General features: G+C 36.5%; 2 protein-coding genes across 6 annotated transcripts in view; both read right to left on the reverse strand.

Annotated features, from left to right (window-relative positions):
• The window catches only part of LOC107581909 (neuron-specific protein family member 2-like), a 33580-nt gene extending 22380 nt beyond the window's left edge, over window positions 1-11200 (reverse strand). Inside the window, exons 1-3 of the mRNA XM_016267590.1 lie at window positions 11005-11200; window positions 10380-10538; window positions 5843-5962 (exon numbers count right to left, since the gene is read on the reverse strand). Of these exons, the coding sequence (XP_016123076.1) occupies window positions 5843-5962; window positions 10380-10508 (249 nt within the window). The 5' untranslated portion in view covers window positions 10509-10538; window positions 11005-11200. The remainder of the gene's footprint in view (window positions 1-5842; window positions 5963-10379; window positions 10539-11004) is intronic.
• Window positions 11201-13922: 2722 nt separating this feature from the next.
• Window positions 13923-20245, reverse strand: part of LOC107581910 (cytoplasmic polyadenylation element-binding protein 4-like) — a 31000-nt gene continuing 24677 nt past the window's right edge. For 3 of the 5 annotated variants that reach the window (XM_016267593.1, XM_016267595.1, XM_016267594.1), the window contains 4 exons: window positions 20080-20198; window positions 19776-19890; window positions 19119-19300; window positions 16972-17330 (listed from right to left, as the gene is read on the reverse strand). In XM_016267593.1, the coding sequence (XP_016123079.1) occupies window positions 17103-17330; window positions 19119-19300; window positions 19776-19890; window positions 20080-20198 (644 nt within the window). In that variant the 3' untranslated portion in view covers window positions 16972-17102. Of the gene's footprint in view, window positions 15153-15181; window positions 15750-16971; window positions 17331-19118; window positions 19301-19775; window positions 19891-20079; window positions 20199-20245 lie in introns of those variants that run through there. The other 2 variants (XM_016267592.1, XM_016267591.1) reach the window with 2 other exon arrangements.

A 20245-nucleotide genomic window follows, 5' to 3' on the forward strand; every position in this document is an offset into this window, starting at 1 on the left:
CTCCGCCTTGTAAACGCCCCCTAATTAATATCATTACCATTTAAAAGAGCACACGACAATATTCGACTTTCTATGCTTGAGAATGACGAGCACAAAGAAAAAAAATTAACTTTACTGAGTCTGAAATTGAGGTCCCGCTTGCGGAGGTAGAGGTTCGTGCGGGACGCTTTTTATTTAATGTGTAATTATTCTGTTTTTTCAATTGACCACTATCAAAATTACTACTTCTAGAAGCAACAGAAATAATAATAATAATAATAGTAATTATAAAACAATTAGGTTTCCAAATGTAAGAATAAACATCTTCAGTCATCTTATAAAAAGTGAGCCATCCTACTTTTAAAATCACTTGCTATGACAACTAATAAAAAGTTGAATATCACGAAATTCTTGGACGTTGGAAAAAATTGGACGTTTCATATCATAATAAAATAAATAATTACACGATCTCCGGTCTGAAAAAACCTGCATGTGATTTGGCATTTCTTTATATTTACACAGTTTACTAATGCTGCTCAAATGTGCCATTAATGTACTGACACAAAAATATATAGTGTATTTTATACAAATATAACTGATGCAAATGACAAAAACAAAGTTTAAGGCTGATGTCTCTATTCATTTTCACAGAAGCAAAGCAGCAGATGTTATAAATAAAAACAGTTAACAATGTTATTGAATAGAATATATTAAAAACCGTTATTGCACGACATAGGCCTATTCTTATAGGGTACACAGACAAAACAGTCGGAGATGCATTTATGCATTTTTTTTCTATTTTACACATTAGTAGTAAATCAAGACTTTGCGAGTTCTCTTGTAAAATTAAATAATAATAAAAAACCTGGAATAAACTGTGTACAGAAAGCGAGTAAAGAACTCTCAAAATTAGGCTAGTAAAAAGGTCAGTTTAATCTCGTTAATAAAAAATCTGACTACACTGCACAATTAATCTCTTACACTGCATCATTGCTGTTCATGATGAATTCGGTGCTTGCACGTACACCGCTTTTATTATTATTGCAGCTTAGATGTTCAAATAGCTGCAGTACTCCGACTTTGCCACAAGGAAAAGTGCGTACGCCTGCTCAGACCCTGACGTGGCGGTAAGTACTTTTCCACGTCAAAGACCGTTTTTATAAATATGAACATTGCCATAGATTTTAGCGTACGCACACTCGAAGATCAAATCTGTGCATACGCACATTTTATAAATGAGGCCCCAGCAGTGGTGGAAGGTGAGATTAATCAGGGTTCAAACAGAGGAAAAGCCATCTGGTGTCATAAATCATCTCTGTCGTTGTGAACGGAGAACAGCGCGTCCCGCAGGAGTTCAAATACACTGTCGCATTTTAACGTGACAAATGACTCTAGTAAATTGCCCAAGCTTTTCATTCAATTCTAATGGCGTCTCTAGCTTCACAGAATATGACAACGGCAGATACAAGATATAAGTGTGATGTGATACTGACCATTTTATGACATACTGGTCCGAAATCAATATGGGTTATTCAAGGATAGAATCTTAAATGGATAGTTCACCCGAAAATGAAAATTCTGTTACCATTACTCACCCTCATGTCAGAAAAAAAAAAAAAAAAAGATTGAAGAACCTTTCAGTTGTTGGAGTACTTTTACACGTCTCATGTTCTTTTTGGAGCTTGAGACCTTTGGACCCAATTGACTATAATTGTATGAAAAAAAACATTTTAATTTGTGTAAATTACATTTTTGGTAACATTCTACATATTTTTGGTTGCCACTGTAGTGGAGACAACATGTAAAAACTGGGGGCTGAGTGTTTCCAGCTTGCCTTTGGAGACTATAAACGCCATCACTCACCACGATCAATCACTCTGACAGTGACTGCCCCCTGCATCACCCGGGGTCACTGCTTGACAACATATGGTTTTGCCCAAGCAAATGATTTGTCAAATTCAATGAATGGCCATCATCTGTAGGGGGATGCTACGAGCAATTCAGCTTAACTTGCAGCATAGCATGGTCTCCTGACTTCAGGGTGGGTGACAATCGTCTCTGTTTCCTGGCACTCCCACATGATTGGGTACTTTATTTTGTCATCGAGCGAACGGCCAGTGACAATTTACTGCGTGACTTGGGAGAATGGATTGGCAGCGTTTTACAAAAGTAGATTGTGTGCCCTCAAATGCATCTCTCTGCATGGCGGTCTCTTTTCTGTCAATGACAGGATGAGTTACGTTGCATCAACAAAGGCATTTCAGCTTGAATGCTTGCAGACTTTCACATAAAAATTATTTTAAAGGGACAGAAGACATTTGCTAACATTTGTTTTTTTAAAGAAAGCACTGACTTAAAAACATATTGCAATAAATGTTACCTTTTTGCACATGTACTACCATTAAATTAATGGCTTACCATGGTACATAAATATGGTAATCAGCTGACTTCACACACTAACCAAAAGGTAACAAAAAGTACAATGGTATTACCATTGACTTGTAATATGGTAACTTCAGTATTATTTGAATTATTTTGAGTACCATGCAAAAATCATGGATATGAAAATGGCAAGCAATTGTCTTCACGCTAGGCAAAGAAAAACTGCCATGATATTACCATGCTTTTTGAACATTGCATCATGGCATTACCATGTAAATACACTGGTACATGAATCTGAAGACTTAATTTACATGGTGAATATCAAAGCAAAAAGAATACCATAAGGTAAAAAATATAATATAATAATGTTTTAATGCAGAATATAAATGCACGATTTTTTAAAGAACTGTTTTTAAAATTGCAAAAGGATGCAAGGTGTATAGATTTGTTTGAAAAGTGTAATGAAAACTGCAGAATTTGAAATATGCCCACTCTATTTCTGGTCTTATAAAAGCTTAACTGTGTATTAAGTGTTTTTTCTCTTTCTCTTTCTCTTTCTCTGACTAGCTGCCTCCAGTGAAGCAGTCTTTTTCACCCTCCTTTTTATTTCTTATTCCCTCCCATTTTCTCTCTGGAGATGTTAAAATGGTAGGCTAAACAAGAGCCGAAGGGCCTAGGCAGTGCAGTGTGGGTGTGCCAGGATGAGAGTGGTCCTTCAAGCGAGCATGTCTGCCGCTCCCCCAACCCCTCTCCTTCATTCTTATTCTGCTGCTCTCCCAGAGATGCCGAGACTGACGGGGCGGCATTTCAGCTCAATGTCCTCAATTTTTCTATCTCTCTCTTCCCGTCCCTCATGTCTGCTGTCGGCTTGACATCCATTCAGCTATGGGATGTGTGTCTGAACTGAGGATTGTGCAGCTACGTCTGAGGATTAGCTGGGTATCTGGTTTGCACTGCGCATGAGAATTTGTGTGTCTTTGTGTGTGCAAACGCTCTCCATTAAGAAGCTTTATTATTTTCAGGCAGATTATTAATTGGTTTGCAGCACTGCCAGAAGGTTCTGCAGGGGTGTATTCCTGGAGTTTGACAAGTTATTTCTTCTAAGAATGTGTGTGTGTGCTTGACTGTTACTTCAGTATTTTAAAACCTTATTGAGCACAATTCATCAGCAAACATTATTCTAAAAAAAAAGAAAGGCATCATTTTGAACCTGATCTGAATACATTTCTGAAACAATGTTTCTGATTTTGCATTGCAACCAACGCTACACAGGCATGGAAAAATAATATTAACCAGCAAGATTTTTGTTGTTATTGTTGCAATTCAGTTGTTAGGAGGTGGTTGCCTATTGCTCCAAGCCAAAAGCGCCCAGCAAAGTCACTAAAAAATGCTTGGTTCCCTCTTTGAATGTAATGGATCTATAATATTTTTGGCAGCTTTGCTGTGTTAAAATGTTAAACTCCTGTTAAAATCTGTACGTATTCTTACTTATTTCTAAGTAATTCTTAAAAAAATTTAATACCTAGAATTAAACCTCCTGACAAACGGCAAGCGGCAGACCAGAAGTTACCAATTTCCAATGGAAAGTAGTTCAGGAGTTGTGTGGAGTTCCGATCATATGCGTATATGGACATTTTTGATCCGATTTGAGCATCGGGTGTGTTAAAATAATTAATTCAACTTCTGCGGCTAGACCGTATCTGACCGCCCGACCGGATGTGATGCATTCTAATCAAAACCATGAGCGAGAATTTAGAAATACTAATTTTTTTCCACTTTAACATTATTAAGTAAACACTATTTTGTAAAATAACAGTTATGGATATTTATGACAGAAATAATTATTTCATAATTATTAAATCATTATTTATGTTGATTAGCCCCAGAAAACCTAATATGTTTTTTTGGGGGAGTCATTTGTTTTGCATGCATATATTCATACATTCATTCTTTCAATTTTTATTTTTTACCATATGATACACGACGAGTTGCTTCACGACAAATTTGAAAGTTCTGTGCGACTGCCACTAGGGAGGGGGGTGTGCGACAATCGTATCCAAATGTCGGAGACAGTGGAAAGGCGGCTTTAGGGATTACACTCAAGAAACAACTATCATAGCCTATTCTCACAAACCATTCAAATCCTAATGGATCAAATTAAATCCCATCCTATACTTTATTTCCCTCTGAATACTCTTTTTCACTATATGTAACACTGATATAGCGTAAAAACAAACAGTGCGGCAAATCTAAGATTAGCAGTACTGTAATTATTTTTGAACAACAATAAAGTACATAGTTATGTGTTTAGTAAATATGTGTGGCACTTAGTATAGTTGTGAAATCAAAGCCAAACTCATCCTTTTCCCCATATTTTCTCTGCCAAACCTTCCAGCCAACTGTACTAATAACAAACAGAAATCATATAACCTCCCTGCTTAATTAAGTTGTCTTAATACCACGTTTATTTTAACATGATATGTTAATATGTTCCACTTGGCTGCATAAGACACCAAGAGACCGCAACTCTCTTTTGTTTTGAACATTTAATGAGGGGGAACATTCCTTCTTTACTTGCTGTTGGAGCTACAGCAGGGAATATGATAAAAATCCAACTGGGAGGCTTCACACAGCAGACATAACCCTGCAGTTAGCTTTCTGTACTCTGAATGACTAATTCTAGACAACAACCTCGAGAAGAGTTTCCTACAACAAGCTCATACAAGAATGCTCCGGTATGTTTCCTTCAGTACTTCAAAAAATAACAAGCAGGAAGTTGAAGGATGATCTCAGGCTAGAACATCTAGATTTCGTCTGTGGAAATATTCTGTGTATGTCAAATGTTTTATTGTTTTCGTAGTGCACTGTGGTTTCAAGGCAGCTGACAGTTCCATTCAGTGTCATTTAAGAAGGAAGTCAATCTTTTACCAATGTTTGCGGTCTTCTTCACCTGCCTCTCCAATGACCTTCACTGCTACGGTAAAACGTCCCTCCAGACTCTCCAACTCTGCGTTAATAAAAACAGTTCCGACTGGCAACAACTCTCTATCACCCAACTGCCTCTAGAACTGCTTCCAGGATTCAATCCAAATAGCTGAAGCAAAGAGTATTGCAACAAAGTCTGAATGTCTACTTTTTTGTGACAGCATTAATGACACTTAAAAAAGAAGAGATCTTTAGAACATCTTTGTATTACCATCCAATTGTAGTGATGGGGAAAAGAAAGAATATCCATGCTGTTACAGTCTGGTCTTTGAACTGGTTTCACAGGTTCACCAGTGTGGTCTTGCTGGTGAATCTGGTTTTTCCCATAACATCTGCTGACCAGCCATGATGTTTTTTAGCAAGTGAGTGGAAAGCAAAGCCACCAAAGCCAATTTAAAAGAACTGACAGAACTGATTGCAAACATATCATTGTACACTAATTGTTCAATGTTCATTTTCTTTCTATGAATTCCAGCCAAAGGAAGTCCAGCCATACCTTCAGCCTTTCAGAAACTCCATCAGTCACACCGATGGTGAACTCCTCCACCTTGGGAACCTTCAGCTTGGCCTTATTCTTCTGTTCCGTCTGATACTCGGTTCGTGTCTTCACCACCACCTGCGAAAAGAGTGTTTATCCATTAAAACGACAATTTGACAATGTAAACAGTAAATTCCCTGAGGGTTTGATAACTGTACCATGAAGCCAGTAACTTCCGATCAATAATAACCATAATCATGTTAGGCCTTCCTCGTGATAAAACGTCATGCTGGTTTTTAAATTGCTCAAAATCACTGATCTCACAGACATGCTGAGGTAAGCAGGACTTCCAGTAACGTTGTCATAATTGGCCTTACCAAAATCAAAGCCTATTCCCACAACAGCACTCAGTCATGGCAAATCAGACAGGGTAGATCACATTGCATCCCAGACGATGAAAAATCCTACTTGAAATACAAACGGATGATCAAAAATCTAATTTTAATCTGGTTTCAAACCACATGAGTATGTGGTTTAGGTAGGGTTTATAAAAATTGGATTTCAAGTGTTGAAATTTCAAGTGGATTTGAGTTGGATATGCCAAAAAACATATTTCTTGAATTGCAATTTAGTGAATTCCTTGTCCTGTCATTCGATTTAAATTCCAACTAATGAACTGAGAGGGCGCAAATTCGAAACTTAGAATTTTGCCCAACCTTCGCGGAAGGTGAGATGTGTGGTAACAGATGGAGGAATGACACCTCTAGATGATTACGTCTCAGTACTGACCTCGGTTCCTGCCATCTTGATTTCTAGAAACCCTGAGGTTGATCAAGTCTAATGCCCTGTAGACCACTGCATGAAGCTCAACCACTTGTCATGAACTCTGAAATTACTGCTTATCTGTCTCCTTCCCAAACCCTCTGACATTTTATTTTCCCCCTGAATAACCATCTTGTCTGCTTCCATTTCTCTCTCCTTCTCCTGAGCTATGTGAGGTTATCGCTGGGATTGTTATTCCGTTTTTCCACTCCCCCAGAATGCAACCTCTGCCTCCAGGCGAGGTTGCACATTGTCTTTTTTGCTGCTGATTCAAGCCATCGATAGTGTCAACAACAGGGACTACTCTGGATCAGACTAGATTGATCCTCTCCAATATAAGTGTTGTACTGATATGCTGGTATGACAACCTATTTGATTGAAAAATGCTCTGAATAATGATGAGATGGTGATTTGCAAGCAGCTTGTGATTTGCATGCAATTAGCAGATGATAAATTCGGTAGTCCGATGATAATGGAGTTGTTCCGAAATTCTGGATAACAACAAGACAACCTGGCCAAATGCTTCCATATGTAAGTCCCCTTGGGAAAACAGATTTAAAAGCTGGGGAAAAAAATGAAAAGAGCATCTGCAGTGGTACCAAAACTAGATGCAATCCTTGCAACATTACGTCTCGAATATCAAAACATTTAATCCATATTTTTTTGTTTTTCAGTTATGGTGTCAAATAACTGACAAAAACTCATTATTGTATTCATTTAATGAATCTACACACCTCATTACAGTAAATAAACCTAATTCTTCAAAGATTGTGTTCTTAACTTGGTTCGTGTAAAATAAATAATGCTAAAACAGCTTTCAAATAATTTGCAGTCATTACTGCCTGATTGCTATCTGCAGACCTCTAGAGAAAGATAATGATTTCCCGCAGGGCTGATCCTTGTCCTGCTTAAACACTTTAATGTCAGCATGAAAAATTAATGGTTATTACATTGTCCAAGTTTAGGTGACAGAATTGTATCAAGTGCATGGATTACAGCAACTTCAGATGCTATGATTCTCTGCTTAAAATAATTCTACTTTGCTTTCGACCAAACAAATTATAAAAACATTTATTTATTTATTTATTTATTACTTTTGATTCTTACAATCACAGAAGTATTAAGTTGGTCATTTAAGTACCGCACTGGATTCAGCATTATTGATTAGTTACATTAAAAAAATTGTACTGTGCTTATCATTAGACTTATCAACAGTCTTTGAATATACTCTTGAACTGACTGACATTATACATGAAGCTATAATTAGTGATCTTCTTTTCAAAATATAATTGGGCATATTTGAACAAAATGCTTTCAAATAATTTGTACAAGACAAATTCAGTCATCTTTCCAACTGAGGCTCAGGGCCATTCTGTTAAATTACTATTCTCTTTCATCTTACAAGAAAATGTCATAATTACAATCTAATTTTTGTTAATTAAATAAGAACTATTTTGAAGTATTATGTCATGTAAGCAGGGCAGGATCATTGTCCTGCAAGGCCTCAGAGCACACGTCTATGGAAATAAACATTAACTGACCTTATCCAAGATCTCTTCAGGAACCTACAGAAATATAGCGGTCTAGAAAAAATAATTTAAAAACAATATTTTTGCTTTTATCCTTTTCATATAGTAATTCTTGCCTACCACTCACAATTGGAGCTAAAAATTGAAGCTGTAAAATAATATAAATATTATATTTACAACAAGTTTTCATTGCACAACATTTTAGTCCACAATAATGATCAAGTATACATAAAACCCTAAATTGCATAGTCTCTGAGAGTCACTACTGGGGAAAAAAATGAAAAGAGCATCTGCACTGGTACCAAAACTAGATGCAATCCTTGCAACATTACGTCTCGAATATCAAAACATTTAATCCATATTTTTTGTTTTTCAGTTATGGTGTCAAATAACTGACAAAAACTCATTATTGTATTCATTTAATGAATCTACACACCTCATTACAGTAAATAAACCTAATTCTTCAAAGATTGTGTTCTTAACTTGGTTCGTGTAAAATAAATAATGCTAAAACAGCTTTCAAATAATTTGCAGTCATTACTGCCTGATTGCTATCTGCAGACCTCTAGAGAAAGATAATGATTTCCCGCAGGGCTGATCCTTGTCCTGCTTAAACACTTTAATGTCAGCATGAAAAATTAATGGTTATTACATTGTCCAAGTTTAGGTGACAGAATTGTATCAAGTGCATGGATTACAGCAACTTCAGATGCTATGATTCTCTGCTTAAAATAATTCTACTTTGCTTTCGACCAAACAAATTATAAAAACATTTATTTATTTATTTATTTATTACTTTTGATTCTTACAATCACAGAAGTATTAAGTTGGTCATTTAAGTACCGCACTGGATTCAGCATTATTGATTAGTTACATTAAAAAAATTGTACTGTGCTTATCATTAGACTTATCAACAGTCTTTGAATATACTCTTGAACTGACTGACATTATACATGAAGCTATAATTAGTGATCTTCTTTTCAAAATATAATTGGGCATATTTGAACAAAATGCTTTCAAATAATTTGTACAAGACAAATTCAGTCATCTTTCCAACTGAGGCTCAGGGCCATTCTGTTAAATTACTATTCTCTTTCATCTTACAAGAAAATGTCATAATTACAATCTAATTTTTGTTAATTAAATAAGAACTATTTTGAAGTATTATGTCATGTAAGCAGGGCAGGATCATTGTCCTGCAAGGCCTCAGAGCACACGTCTATGGAAATAAACATTAACTGACCTTATCCAAGATCTCTTCAGGAACCTACAGAAATATAGCGGTCTAGAAAAAATAATTTAAAAACAATATTTTTGCTTTTATCCTTTTCATATAGTAATTCTTGCCTACCACTCACAATTGGAGCTAAAAATTGAAGCTGTAAAATAATATAAATATTATATTTACAACAAGTTTTCATTGCACAACATTTTAGTCCACAATAATGATCAAGTATACATAAAACCCTAAATTGCATAGTCTCTGAGAGTCACTAGCTTTTACAAGAGAGAAAAAAAGGCTCATCAGGTGACATAGACATGTTGATAATCCAACACATCCTCTTCACCTCTGAGCTGGCATTAAACAGAGGATGCAGCCTCCATATGACATCTGAGATAAAAGATAAACTGGCTTTTTCTCTTTGTCATGCAGGCCAATAAAGGATTGGGGAGGGGGTGGGCGTGGGGTGCTTAGGCTTGCGTGGAGGGCTGCGCGCTCCTTAAAATATGATGGCGTTCCCTTTTGTTACTGGCTTGTGCACAGGTTTGGGCAGAGTGACAGGCCACTTCAGTTAGCAGGTGCAAAGAATGATTGCGCCTTCCTCAGCAGAATCCCAAATGAGGGCTGAAGCACCACTCACAGAAAGTGTCACAGCTCGCACCCTAAGGCACACTGGTTGGCAACCCAACCTTAAAAGCAGAAGATTGTACCGACATGTTTGGGAAAATCAGTGAAAGCTTATCATATTAAATTAAAAACAAGAACATAATCCAAAGATAATATGAAAGGATAGTGTAAAAAAAAAAAAACAGTCTGACAATTTAAGTTAACACATGGGGTTAATACAACATTATGCTTTCTAGGCGTCAGTACCATTTGACATTTTGCTATGTGACAATAGGTGAAGGTTATATTTTTTCTGACCTGACAAGAGGCATGGTAATGTTCTATTATATAAGACCTGAAAAACAATGTCCCTTACCTTGTCTGGGGCTTGGTACTGAAGGTTAGTAACATCCAAGGGCGTGATGAGGGGGACGTTCTGAAAGCCGTCCTCAACGCTAACAGCTTTTGCTCCTTTTTCTTGTAGATTACTCCCCAGTTTAACCATCTTTACAAGATTATTTCACCTTTCACCAGCCTATAAATGTAGAGGATTTTTTAAAACACTTGTAAAATAGCATTTTAAAATATTCCAGCCTGGCTCCATGTCAAATATCGACCACCTTTAATAATAAAACAAAAAATCTATACACCTCTGGCACATCAGTGAACCATGCAGAGCTACATCAAACACCTTATACATCAAAGCATTAGGTAAACACCTCGCGCGTGTCTGTCTGATGTCAACCCGAATGTTTTAAAATACACAAACGTTGCGCTTCTAAATACAAGTAAATGATTGTGCATTGATCTTTAAGATGAAAGAGAAAAAAACACCGCACAGCTGAACTATATTGTCTAAAATACAGGTGCCGAAACATCAGCCACAGAGCAAATAAAGCACCCGCGCCCCTTTTATGGCTGGTTTACCAGTCACAACAATTTATCTCCCACCCAAACACAACACGCAAAAGATGAAAAGATGTTTTTAAACACGTACTCACCAAACGCGGTCGACTTTCACGCTTTAAACGGGTTCAAAGACAGTTTCAATTCGGCGTGTATTGATGAGGGCAGGTGAAGCGTCGAGATGGAGATGCTGTATGTGTGCGTGGCGCTGATGCGAGAGATGCAGATACTGGCGGCCTCACGCAGCATCCAAACCCTCACTTACACTCAAGCCACTAGGGGGGATCTAAAAGAAACCCTACATTTGTTTTGCCCGACCCTTACAAAGTTATCTGCACTTCAGTATTGTAGTACATTATAAAACAGTATGCAATAATAACGTATTGTGTAAATTATAATTTTAATTTTAATTATTAAATGGATGCCACCTTATTGGTACAATAAAGCCCTCCCTACACCTACCCGATACTTTATTTTCAACTGTTTGTCTGATTTGTCGTTGTGTTTACTGACTTGTTAATTTGTTTTCGGATTTGTCGTTGTGTTTTCTGACTTGTTATTTTGTTTTCGAATTTGTCATTGTGTTTTCTGAATTGTTATTTTGTTTTTTAGATCTGCATTTGTGTTTGTAATTTGTTATTTTGTTTTCAGAATTGTGATTTGTTTAGCACTTCTCGGCCACCGTAATAATGCCCACCATTGAACTAATCATGTATAGCACTTAAGGCACCCATCCCAATTTAAAAATGATTGAAGGTGGATGGGGTGTAACACCAACAGTGATTTTACACGCTTGTTAAATATTGTAGCTACATGAAGCACACACACACTATCCCATGTAAAAAAAGAAGTGCACTTAACTGTATTGGATGTCTTTGTAGTGTACTTCAAATCTTTCAAGCTCCGCTATTTCCATTTAAAAAAAAAAAAGTAAATTATAATAAATGTTTATTTAAATGCAAATCACATAATTGCATGTGATTTGCATTTAAATAAAAATTTATTATAATTTACTTTTTTTTTGTAATTGTAATTAATGACTTAAGTTTCTGAAAACATTACATTCAGTTTACCTTTAAGTAGATATATTCATCAAAGTATTTTAGCCTTTCTGTACTAATGAATGTAAGTATGCTGTGCTTCTTTGGGATGCCGGCAAAAATATGCAGGCTTACTCATCATGTAATTCCTTCTAAAGGGTGTGGCAATGATGTCACACATCATGCACAGTTTCAACTGATAATCAATCTGTTTATCATCCAAATAATTCCAAATGAGTTCTGTGATTGAAACCTCTCACCAGTGAACCACCATGATCTACAGTTCCTGTCCCGCAGTCTCATGGGAAATAAAGAATTCGACTGTGACCTGACTACACACAGTACGCAACCTGTTTCTAGAGTCTGAGATGAGGATGATCTCATCTCACTCTTCTATTATTCTACAGATCCTGTAGCTGGAGAGATATAAGGGAACAACTGAGGCATGTTCACTGTTTTATTAGGGAGGATCATCGTCATTACCTCAGCCTGATGGCATCGACCACTGTGAAATCTAGACAAAGACGTTTCACTGAAACAGTGCCACACTGATCTATTACAGAAACGTCACCTGTAAAATTATAAAGCAAAGAAATTGCTGATCTCCTGTGGAGTATAGAGTGAAAGAAGCCAAGAATTGAATTAGTGGCTAATGATAAAATCAGATTTGTGTTCGCCGAATTGAAAAATTGTGCTATCAAGCGTATACATTTCCCCAATCTGACATCTGCTTTTGATTTCTCTCTAAACATGTCAAATCATTTTTGTTTCTGTTTTTCTCATCCATCTGTTTTGAGAACACTGTAGAATTGAAAACTGACTATTGAAGACATTAATAAACAAGACACTGCAAAATGGGAAATCTACATGGGTGTCAAATACGGTTTATGTGAATATGAACAGAAGCGTTAAGACAATGGATTTGCAACAAAATGACTTGTAATCCAAAGAACAAATAAAGCGCTTACAAGATCAAGTAACAAAGAACTGAATTTCCAATAGAACCATTCAGAGACAGCAGATGGTGCCACCGAGAACACAATAAGAACATAAAACCTCATGATATAAAAACAAAAGAAATACACCCAGCTTCTAAAGCAATGCAAATGGATTAAAATGTTTTTCCCTGCAATGTGGTTATAGCAAAATTAAGTGTAAAACTGGCAGAAAATCCAGAGGTTGGATTCCACGGCAGAATTCCTACTGGTCATTACGATTCATTTGAGCAGAGATGAGCCACTGAAAAAAATTCAAATGAATTCAGAGTAGCATCTGCCAGAATCTACCTATCCAGAGAATATATCTAGAGAACGAGACTATTTCAGGCATTTATATCGCATTTCTAAAACATAACGCAAGAAATACAGGAGAGTCGGCGTCTTGTCACAGTTAAGTTTTATTCATTCAACATTTCACATTACAAATATTTAAAAATTATGCATATTGTTATAAATAGTTGGCTGCAAACAATTAAATAACATTAGATTTTTCTTTTTGTTTCACTAGCACTTACAGACCAACTCCTAGAATATGGACATTTCATATAACATAACTTAATTAGAAAGAAAAATACAAAAATAGGAACTTATAAAGTGAAATGACAATAAAAATTAAGGTGATATCTTAAGTAAAAAATGCTATTAATAAATACAACAACCTTCCCATACACAGTTAAAAACTATTGAAATTTTGCCATTAAGTAACATCGTTAACAGACAGATATTTAAATATTTATTTTCCTTCAGAAAATGTGAACCATATATTGTGGAGCACAATATAGCAATTAGTAAAAACTAGACACTTTAACATATTAAAAGCTTCACCTCAAAAATATAACAAAAATCTGATCAAAATTATAAAAATTAATTATACATTCCAATTAAAAATATACCAATAAACAGCTAAATACATTGTTGACCTAATAATTACAATGCAATCAATCACAGTAGCTTGAAATAAACAAAATAAGCAAATGAGCACAAAACCTTTAATGTTTTAAAAATAACTTCAATTATTTATATTAGTACAAATAGTTTGATTTCTTTTCTTTTTTACAAACACCAGCATGAAAAGGATTACAATAACAGTAGAAAATGACTGTGAAAAACATATTAACATCTTCTTTAAATGTCGGCAATTAAAAATGGCATTAAAGAATTACATTGCAAAGAGTCTTTATCTGGAAAAAAGTTCAAAAAAAGTATTGCACATAACAACTCCAAGTTAACTTGCAACATTTACCACATTCAAGTCTTAAGTTCCCCTTCCTGCAAACGGGTTTTGATTTACTTCAAACAGACAGTGGGGATGAAGTTCTCAAGTCTATTCAACAGCGTACTAAAGAAGATGCTTTCGTCCTGCACTGCAAATTCCTCCAATGACATTTAGAGTTCTTTTTTCACGTGCGTGTGTGTGTGTGTGTGTGTGTGTGTGTGTTTTACTCCGTGCATCCTATCGATACTGGATTATGGGGAAGGTATAGAGAATAACATGGGAAGGGTGCAGGGTGTGGGGTGGCCTTACACGAAAGGTTTAGAAACATCTGGTGCACAACCACAACGATTAATTTCAATAGCTAATTCATGTACGTCTTTTTTTTTTCTCATGCATGCTAAGGATTACAATAGGAACTAGTTGGCAGTTCAAGAATATATATTTTCAAATGTTAAAATATCTAAACATCAAACATCCATTCTTGTGATACGAGGATCAGCCTAAACATGAACCAGATTTAGCAATCTCCTTATATTAGAAGTTTATATTCCAGCTATGGAGAGGAAACCAAAAAGACGAGGGTCTCTTTTAGCCATTTTGCGCAATATTAACATGAACGACAACGTGTTCTTGCCATGCTGCTGTCAGATCATTTCCGAATCTAGGGTTGCCATTAAAATCTAGCGTACAAGAGCCAAGACCTTAAACAATATACACTCTGATCTCTCCTCTGCAGATTTGTCGCGTCAACACAAGTGCGTGCTTAGTTGTAAAGATTCCTCAGCACTGAAATGTATAAAAAAAAGCATAATTGAAAATAATATATATTAAATTCACTCAACGGTTTTTTTCTCTTAAAATGAAAATTTCCATATATGCAGATCTCTCAGTAACAAAAGTACAAAAGCTACCTTTCACAATGTGAAAAATTGAGGTATTGCAAAAAGGAGGTTTTTTTTTCCATTTCGTGAAAAATGTGCCTAAAATGACTGTTGAAAAGAAAAAAAAAAGTACTTATAAAAGTAGTGCATAATAAATGTTTATATGTGCATGACAAAATAATTTAGCTAGAAAACACTGTACCAAAAATCAGCAGGCCATGTATAAAATAATCATCTGTTTTTTTTTTTGCTATCTCGTTAACAGCAAATTCTTCAAAAACTGTTTAACTTCGAAAATGTTCAACCAACCAGCTCAAGTGACGGCGAGAACACCGCCAAGCCGACACGAGGATACATTTCTCACTAGTGTATCAAGTCTTAATTGATCACTAACTCCCTGACGTTTTTGCGCTAGTCGATTGAACGTTTTTGCGCTAGTCGATTTAAATGCCGTAAATCTACCGAATTGGATATCCTGATGCCTGGCGTAAACTCCTGACCGTGCGACTCTTTCGGTTGACCTTTGGAAAGCGGTTAGACTTGCGAAAAAGGTTCAGTGGTTTTCACTAGTGTTACTAGGACTTTAACTGCATGCTGATCGATTCAAGGCCAATCTTTGGTTTGCTGGAGCCCATCTGGTCTTTATATTGAACGGGATGAGGACTGGGTCGGGTTGGGGGCAGAAATAATCAGGCAAAATGAAATCTGCAGGGCAAAATAAAGGAAACCTTCATGGATTCGCAAGCTACTACACGGCCATCTTTGGTTCCCTAATGTCTGAAAGTAAAACCTCTTATGTTTCAGGTGAGCGCTGGGGGAAGGGGCCGAGTGAGCGGAGAGATGCATGGACTACCTTCAGTTATGCTTCACACTCAGGCTGAGCGGGCACGGCTGCTGCAGGACAGGAGGTACATTGTTCGATCGTTCTTCCTCCCTTCTAAGTAGCTTTCACTGCTGTTCTGCTTGTACGTACACCTCTTTTCAGGGCTTTAGGCTTCTGGGGTCTAGGGAAAGGCTTAGGAGACACATATTGCGAGTTAAAAATGAAAACGAAGGCTTGCTGCTAACAGCCTGAGAGAACGACGGCTGCTTCTTGCTAAGCTGGACCAGAAACGAAATCAAGTTCCTTGCATTCGAACCAGCTTGCAGGCAGACTACTGCAACTTTAACAACATACATTCCCCACTAGGATGCTGAATCTCGAATTCAAATCAGGAAGTGACAGAGCAGATTTTCTCAATGTGCCGTTTGCTGATGTCATTTCCTTGTTCTGTGGTCCTGGGGGAAAGGGTGAGACCAGCTTGATTTTTTTTTGTTTTTGTTTTAGTTTTTTTAAATATATATATTCGACTTAAACTAGCAGCTAAGCTTGAGGTATTAGTTTTCTTGCATGTCACAATGGAGATCAAATCCAGACAGCTGTTGTGGAATCAGTTGTTGTCATCAAGAAACATTAAAGATTAGCATGGTCTTAAATTACAAAGTATGCAAAAAAAAGAAAAAGAAACAGAGCGTCGAGAGAATTCACTTCTGTTCTCAAATCCCAAGCTTTGGTTAACAACTGAGATCTTAGACCACACATCTGCACTCTGGGTAGCAAAGAAATAAGTGCACTCTTCCCCGCACCTTTTCTTTTCACGTTTGCTCCTTCGCCTTTCCGATTAAATTAAAACAGGACGTAATACTTCCAATTGCAATGTTAGCAAAAAGCCAATTCTAAAGTCATGCAGATACTTACTGACAAATGATACTAATACTCAATATATTCACATCTCTGTGCACGTGAAAATGAAATATAATGGGAGATATAAAAAAATAGAGATGGATTAGACATTTTCTTTTTCTTCCTGAATCTTTTTTTTGGATACACATCCATTTTTTTTTTTTATATATTAAATGACAAATTAAAATCATATTTTTTTGTCTGTCTTTTTAAAATTAAACTAAAAAGGAACCAGCAACAGAAAAGTGCATTTATTTAGATGATGATTTTGCGACTCCTCCTAGCCTACTCTCCCCCTCCTCTCTTTCTCTCCGTCTTCTCCTGGCCTACCAGCTTTAGTTCCAGCGGAAGGAGATGTGGCGAGGTCTGTCGCCGCCTTCCTTGACCAGAGGCTTGTGGAACTCCCGGCCGGCACGTGAGTGGATGGCCGCCCAGCAGTATTCACAGTAATACTGGAGACAGGTCACGTTAGCGCAGAAGAAAGGAGCGAACTTGCCTCCGCAGCGAGTGCCCTGACATTCATCGCACAGCTGGTCATCCAAGACGTATGGCTTCACTTCCACCTGGGCCGAGAAAGATCAGCAGACTGTTACACGTGTGTTTTTGCACTGTGACATTCTTTTCATAAGTATGGACAGTTGTCAGTAATTCCTATTATTCACAATACGAATTGTCATACCAGAAAAAAGTAAAACAGCAAATATCGTAATATTTTTAAATATTTAAGGCGTTATATATGAGTTTCCCCCCCCCATTAGTCTCTTTTTGTCCTCTTTTGTTTTTGTTTGGTTACATCTTTTATTCAATTGATCGTTCAGTCAATTGCATATTATATATATATATAACAAAAAACAATATATATTGTGTGATATATACACAATATATATTGTGATAACTGGTATTTAAAAAAAAATAATAATAAAGATACTGAACAAATTAAGCCTTTTTTTTATCGCCAAAATCAGTATTGTATCTGGTTGGTATTGAAAAGTCCATTTTTAAGTTTACACAAAATGCGATATCCGCCGAGTTATTGTCGTCATGTTTTCTCCCTTTTTTTCCAAACCGCGACAAACGCCAGTCTCCCTTCTCTGCAGAATGCGATATATCCGCTCAACCAATCACAGCGTACTATTCCACGCGCTGTAGACAGTAATGGCGGCGCTTTGAATACACCCAGCTTCCTAGTTTTCCTCATCTATTTTGTACTTTGTGATCAACAAACAAACTTAGGGCTGCACGATAAATCGCATGTGATTGTCATGCGCATCTCGTCAATAAAGCCGGTTCTGTGAATAGTAAATCTCCATCACGTGCTTTCAGATGGAGCGGCATTTAATACACAGAGCCGTAGATCACTGCAATATCGCGTTCATAATCGCAGATGAGTCGCATTCGATTATGAACACGATATTCCGTAGCTTGTCAGTGTTAGTGTTTTTATTTATGCCATTAATGTTTTTGTTAATACAGCATATAGCACTAGTCAACTAAATGAATGTAACATGGCAAAGATGAATGCACTTTTGGAAGTTGAACGTAAGGGAAATGTCATTCTGGAATTTCTGTGGTTTAATGTGATATTGTTGTTCATGTATGTTCGTGATGAAATGTTCTATGATGCAATTAATTTATAGCATTAACAAGATGCTTATATATCTTTTATAAAAGCATCTTGTTATATTTATATCCATAATTATATCCAGTGCCTGCATATAAGATTAGTATTGACCAAGTTCAGAGGCTGTCATATGTGGATCAACTTACTATGTTGTGTATTTTCAACAAAAAAAAAAAAGTGTCATGGATTTATTGCAATTTGAAAAAAAACTAAAACATTTTATAATAAATCTTTGAAAATCAAAATCTGGATTTGAATTTTTAATGTTATTATAACCTAAAGACGCTATGAGAAAGTTTGAAACCGAAAATAGTGGTTTTCATCTTGCCACTTTCTTGGTAAAGAAAACACATTTTTACTCAAATTAATCAAAATGGATTTATAGTGTTTCTTCAAATAGTCATGAGAATTAGAGAAAAACATTGTCATGAAAATAATACCAAAATTTAAAATATAGTTTATTTTTGACAGGTTTCATGGGTCAATATTTTGACCTTCAAAAACCCATCTTTCTTATTTTTTAACAAGTCCTGCATTGAAGAAACTCATTTAAATTGTAACTGAAACTATGCAAAACATGCATTTGTTCATCAGCCAAAAACATGTTGCAATGTCACAACTAGGGTTAGAGAGCATAGTCCAAAACTCTGCTTTTTGAGGCTTGCTGGATCAATGCCATTTCATGGAAGGGGAGTGTGCATGTGTGTTTTTTGTGGAAGTCAGCACTGACCCGTTTATCGATTTCTCCATGCTGCAGTTGTACAAAACGAGCACTGATAGCAGCAATGTAGCTCTGCTGATTAGAGAAGGCGACCCGCCCTGCTCCCTTGGGGTACTTCAGCTCTGGGTCTGTGTCGATGCCTGCGTAGCACACGCCACCATACAGCCTGTCCATGATCATCGCCAGCTCCACTGTCAGAAAGACAATATATTTAAAGCTTAAATGTTTAGAAACCTACACACCAGACTGCATAATTCTTTCTACCTCTTTCATGATAAAATAAAATGGCAACTCCCGATACATTTTTGAAAAGCTACTGTGAAAATAGTTTGTCAAGCTACAAACTATTAACAAGTTACAGTTTTGATACCCTTCTGATCAAGTAGCTATACTAACAAGATGTTAACACAAAGTTACTTAAAGAGCAGTACTTCTTAAATATGTCACAACAAAGTAAGTTGTTGGTCTCCTCCTAATAACTACTTAAGGTACAATGAAAATATTTTTTGCTAGCAAGGAAGGTGGTTCCACTAAAATAGTTGCTGAATGCAATTCCAGTGCAGCTGGATTGACTTGTTCTGGCACAAAATAACCCTGGCTACTCTAAATCAGTTTTTAAGTAATCATGTATTTAATCTAAGCCAGTCACTAAAAAAAACTCCATACCTGCACGAAGCGGACGTGGAACCCCACCCACAAATATGGTCTTCCTCGGGTCCAGGGGCTGTGATCCATCCATCACAAAGTCACTATCGTTAAGATTCCACGGGCGAATCTGGACCTGTTACAAAACCACACGTCAACAAAATAAATGAAAAAATAATCAGAGTTTTTCAGAGTTCAAATCTGCTAACAAATAAAAAATAGCAGGTCTTCACAGAACAGAATTTGAAAATGCAGCTGTTTAAGACAAAAAAAAAAAGAAAATTCACTATAAAAATTGAGGTGCAGTAGTGTAATTCATCCTTACAGGTTTGTCTTTAATGGTGGGGCTGGAAACGCATAAGTAGAGTTTTCCATCCTCCTCGATGCAGGCATCGATAAGGGCTTGAACAGAGCTCTCATCTTGAAACAAGAGGAAAGCGTAACCTTTGGGAAAATGAATTTCAGAGTTAGTAAGCAGTAGGAATGGCAAA

Source organism: Sinocyclocheilus grahami, unplaced genomic scaffold (assembly GCF_001515645.1).
Source record: "Sinocyclocheilus grahami isolate Dianchi unplaced genomic scaffold, SAMN03320097.WGS_v1.1 scaffold39.1, whole genome shotgun sequence".
NCBI classification, from domain to species: domain Eukaryota; kingdom Metazoa; phylum Chordata; class Actinopteri; order Cypriniformes; family Cyprinidae; genus Sinocyclocheilus; species Sinocyclocheilus grahami.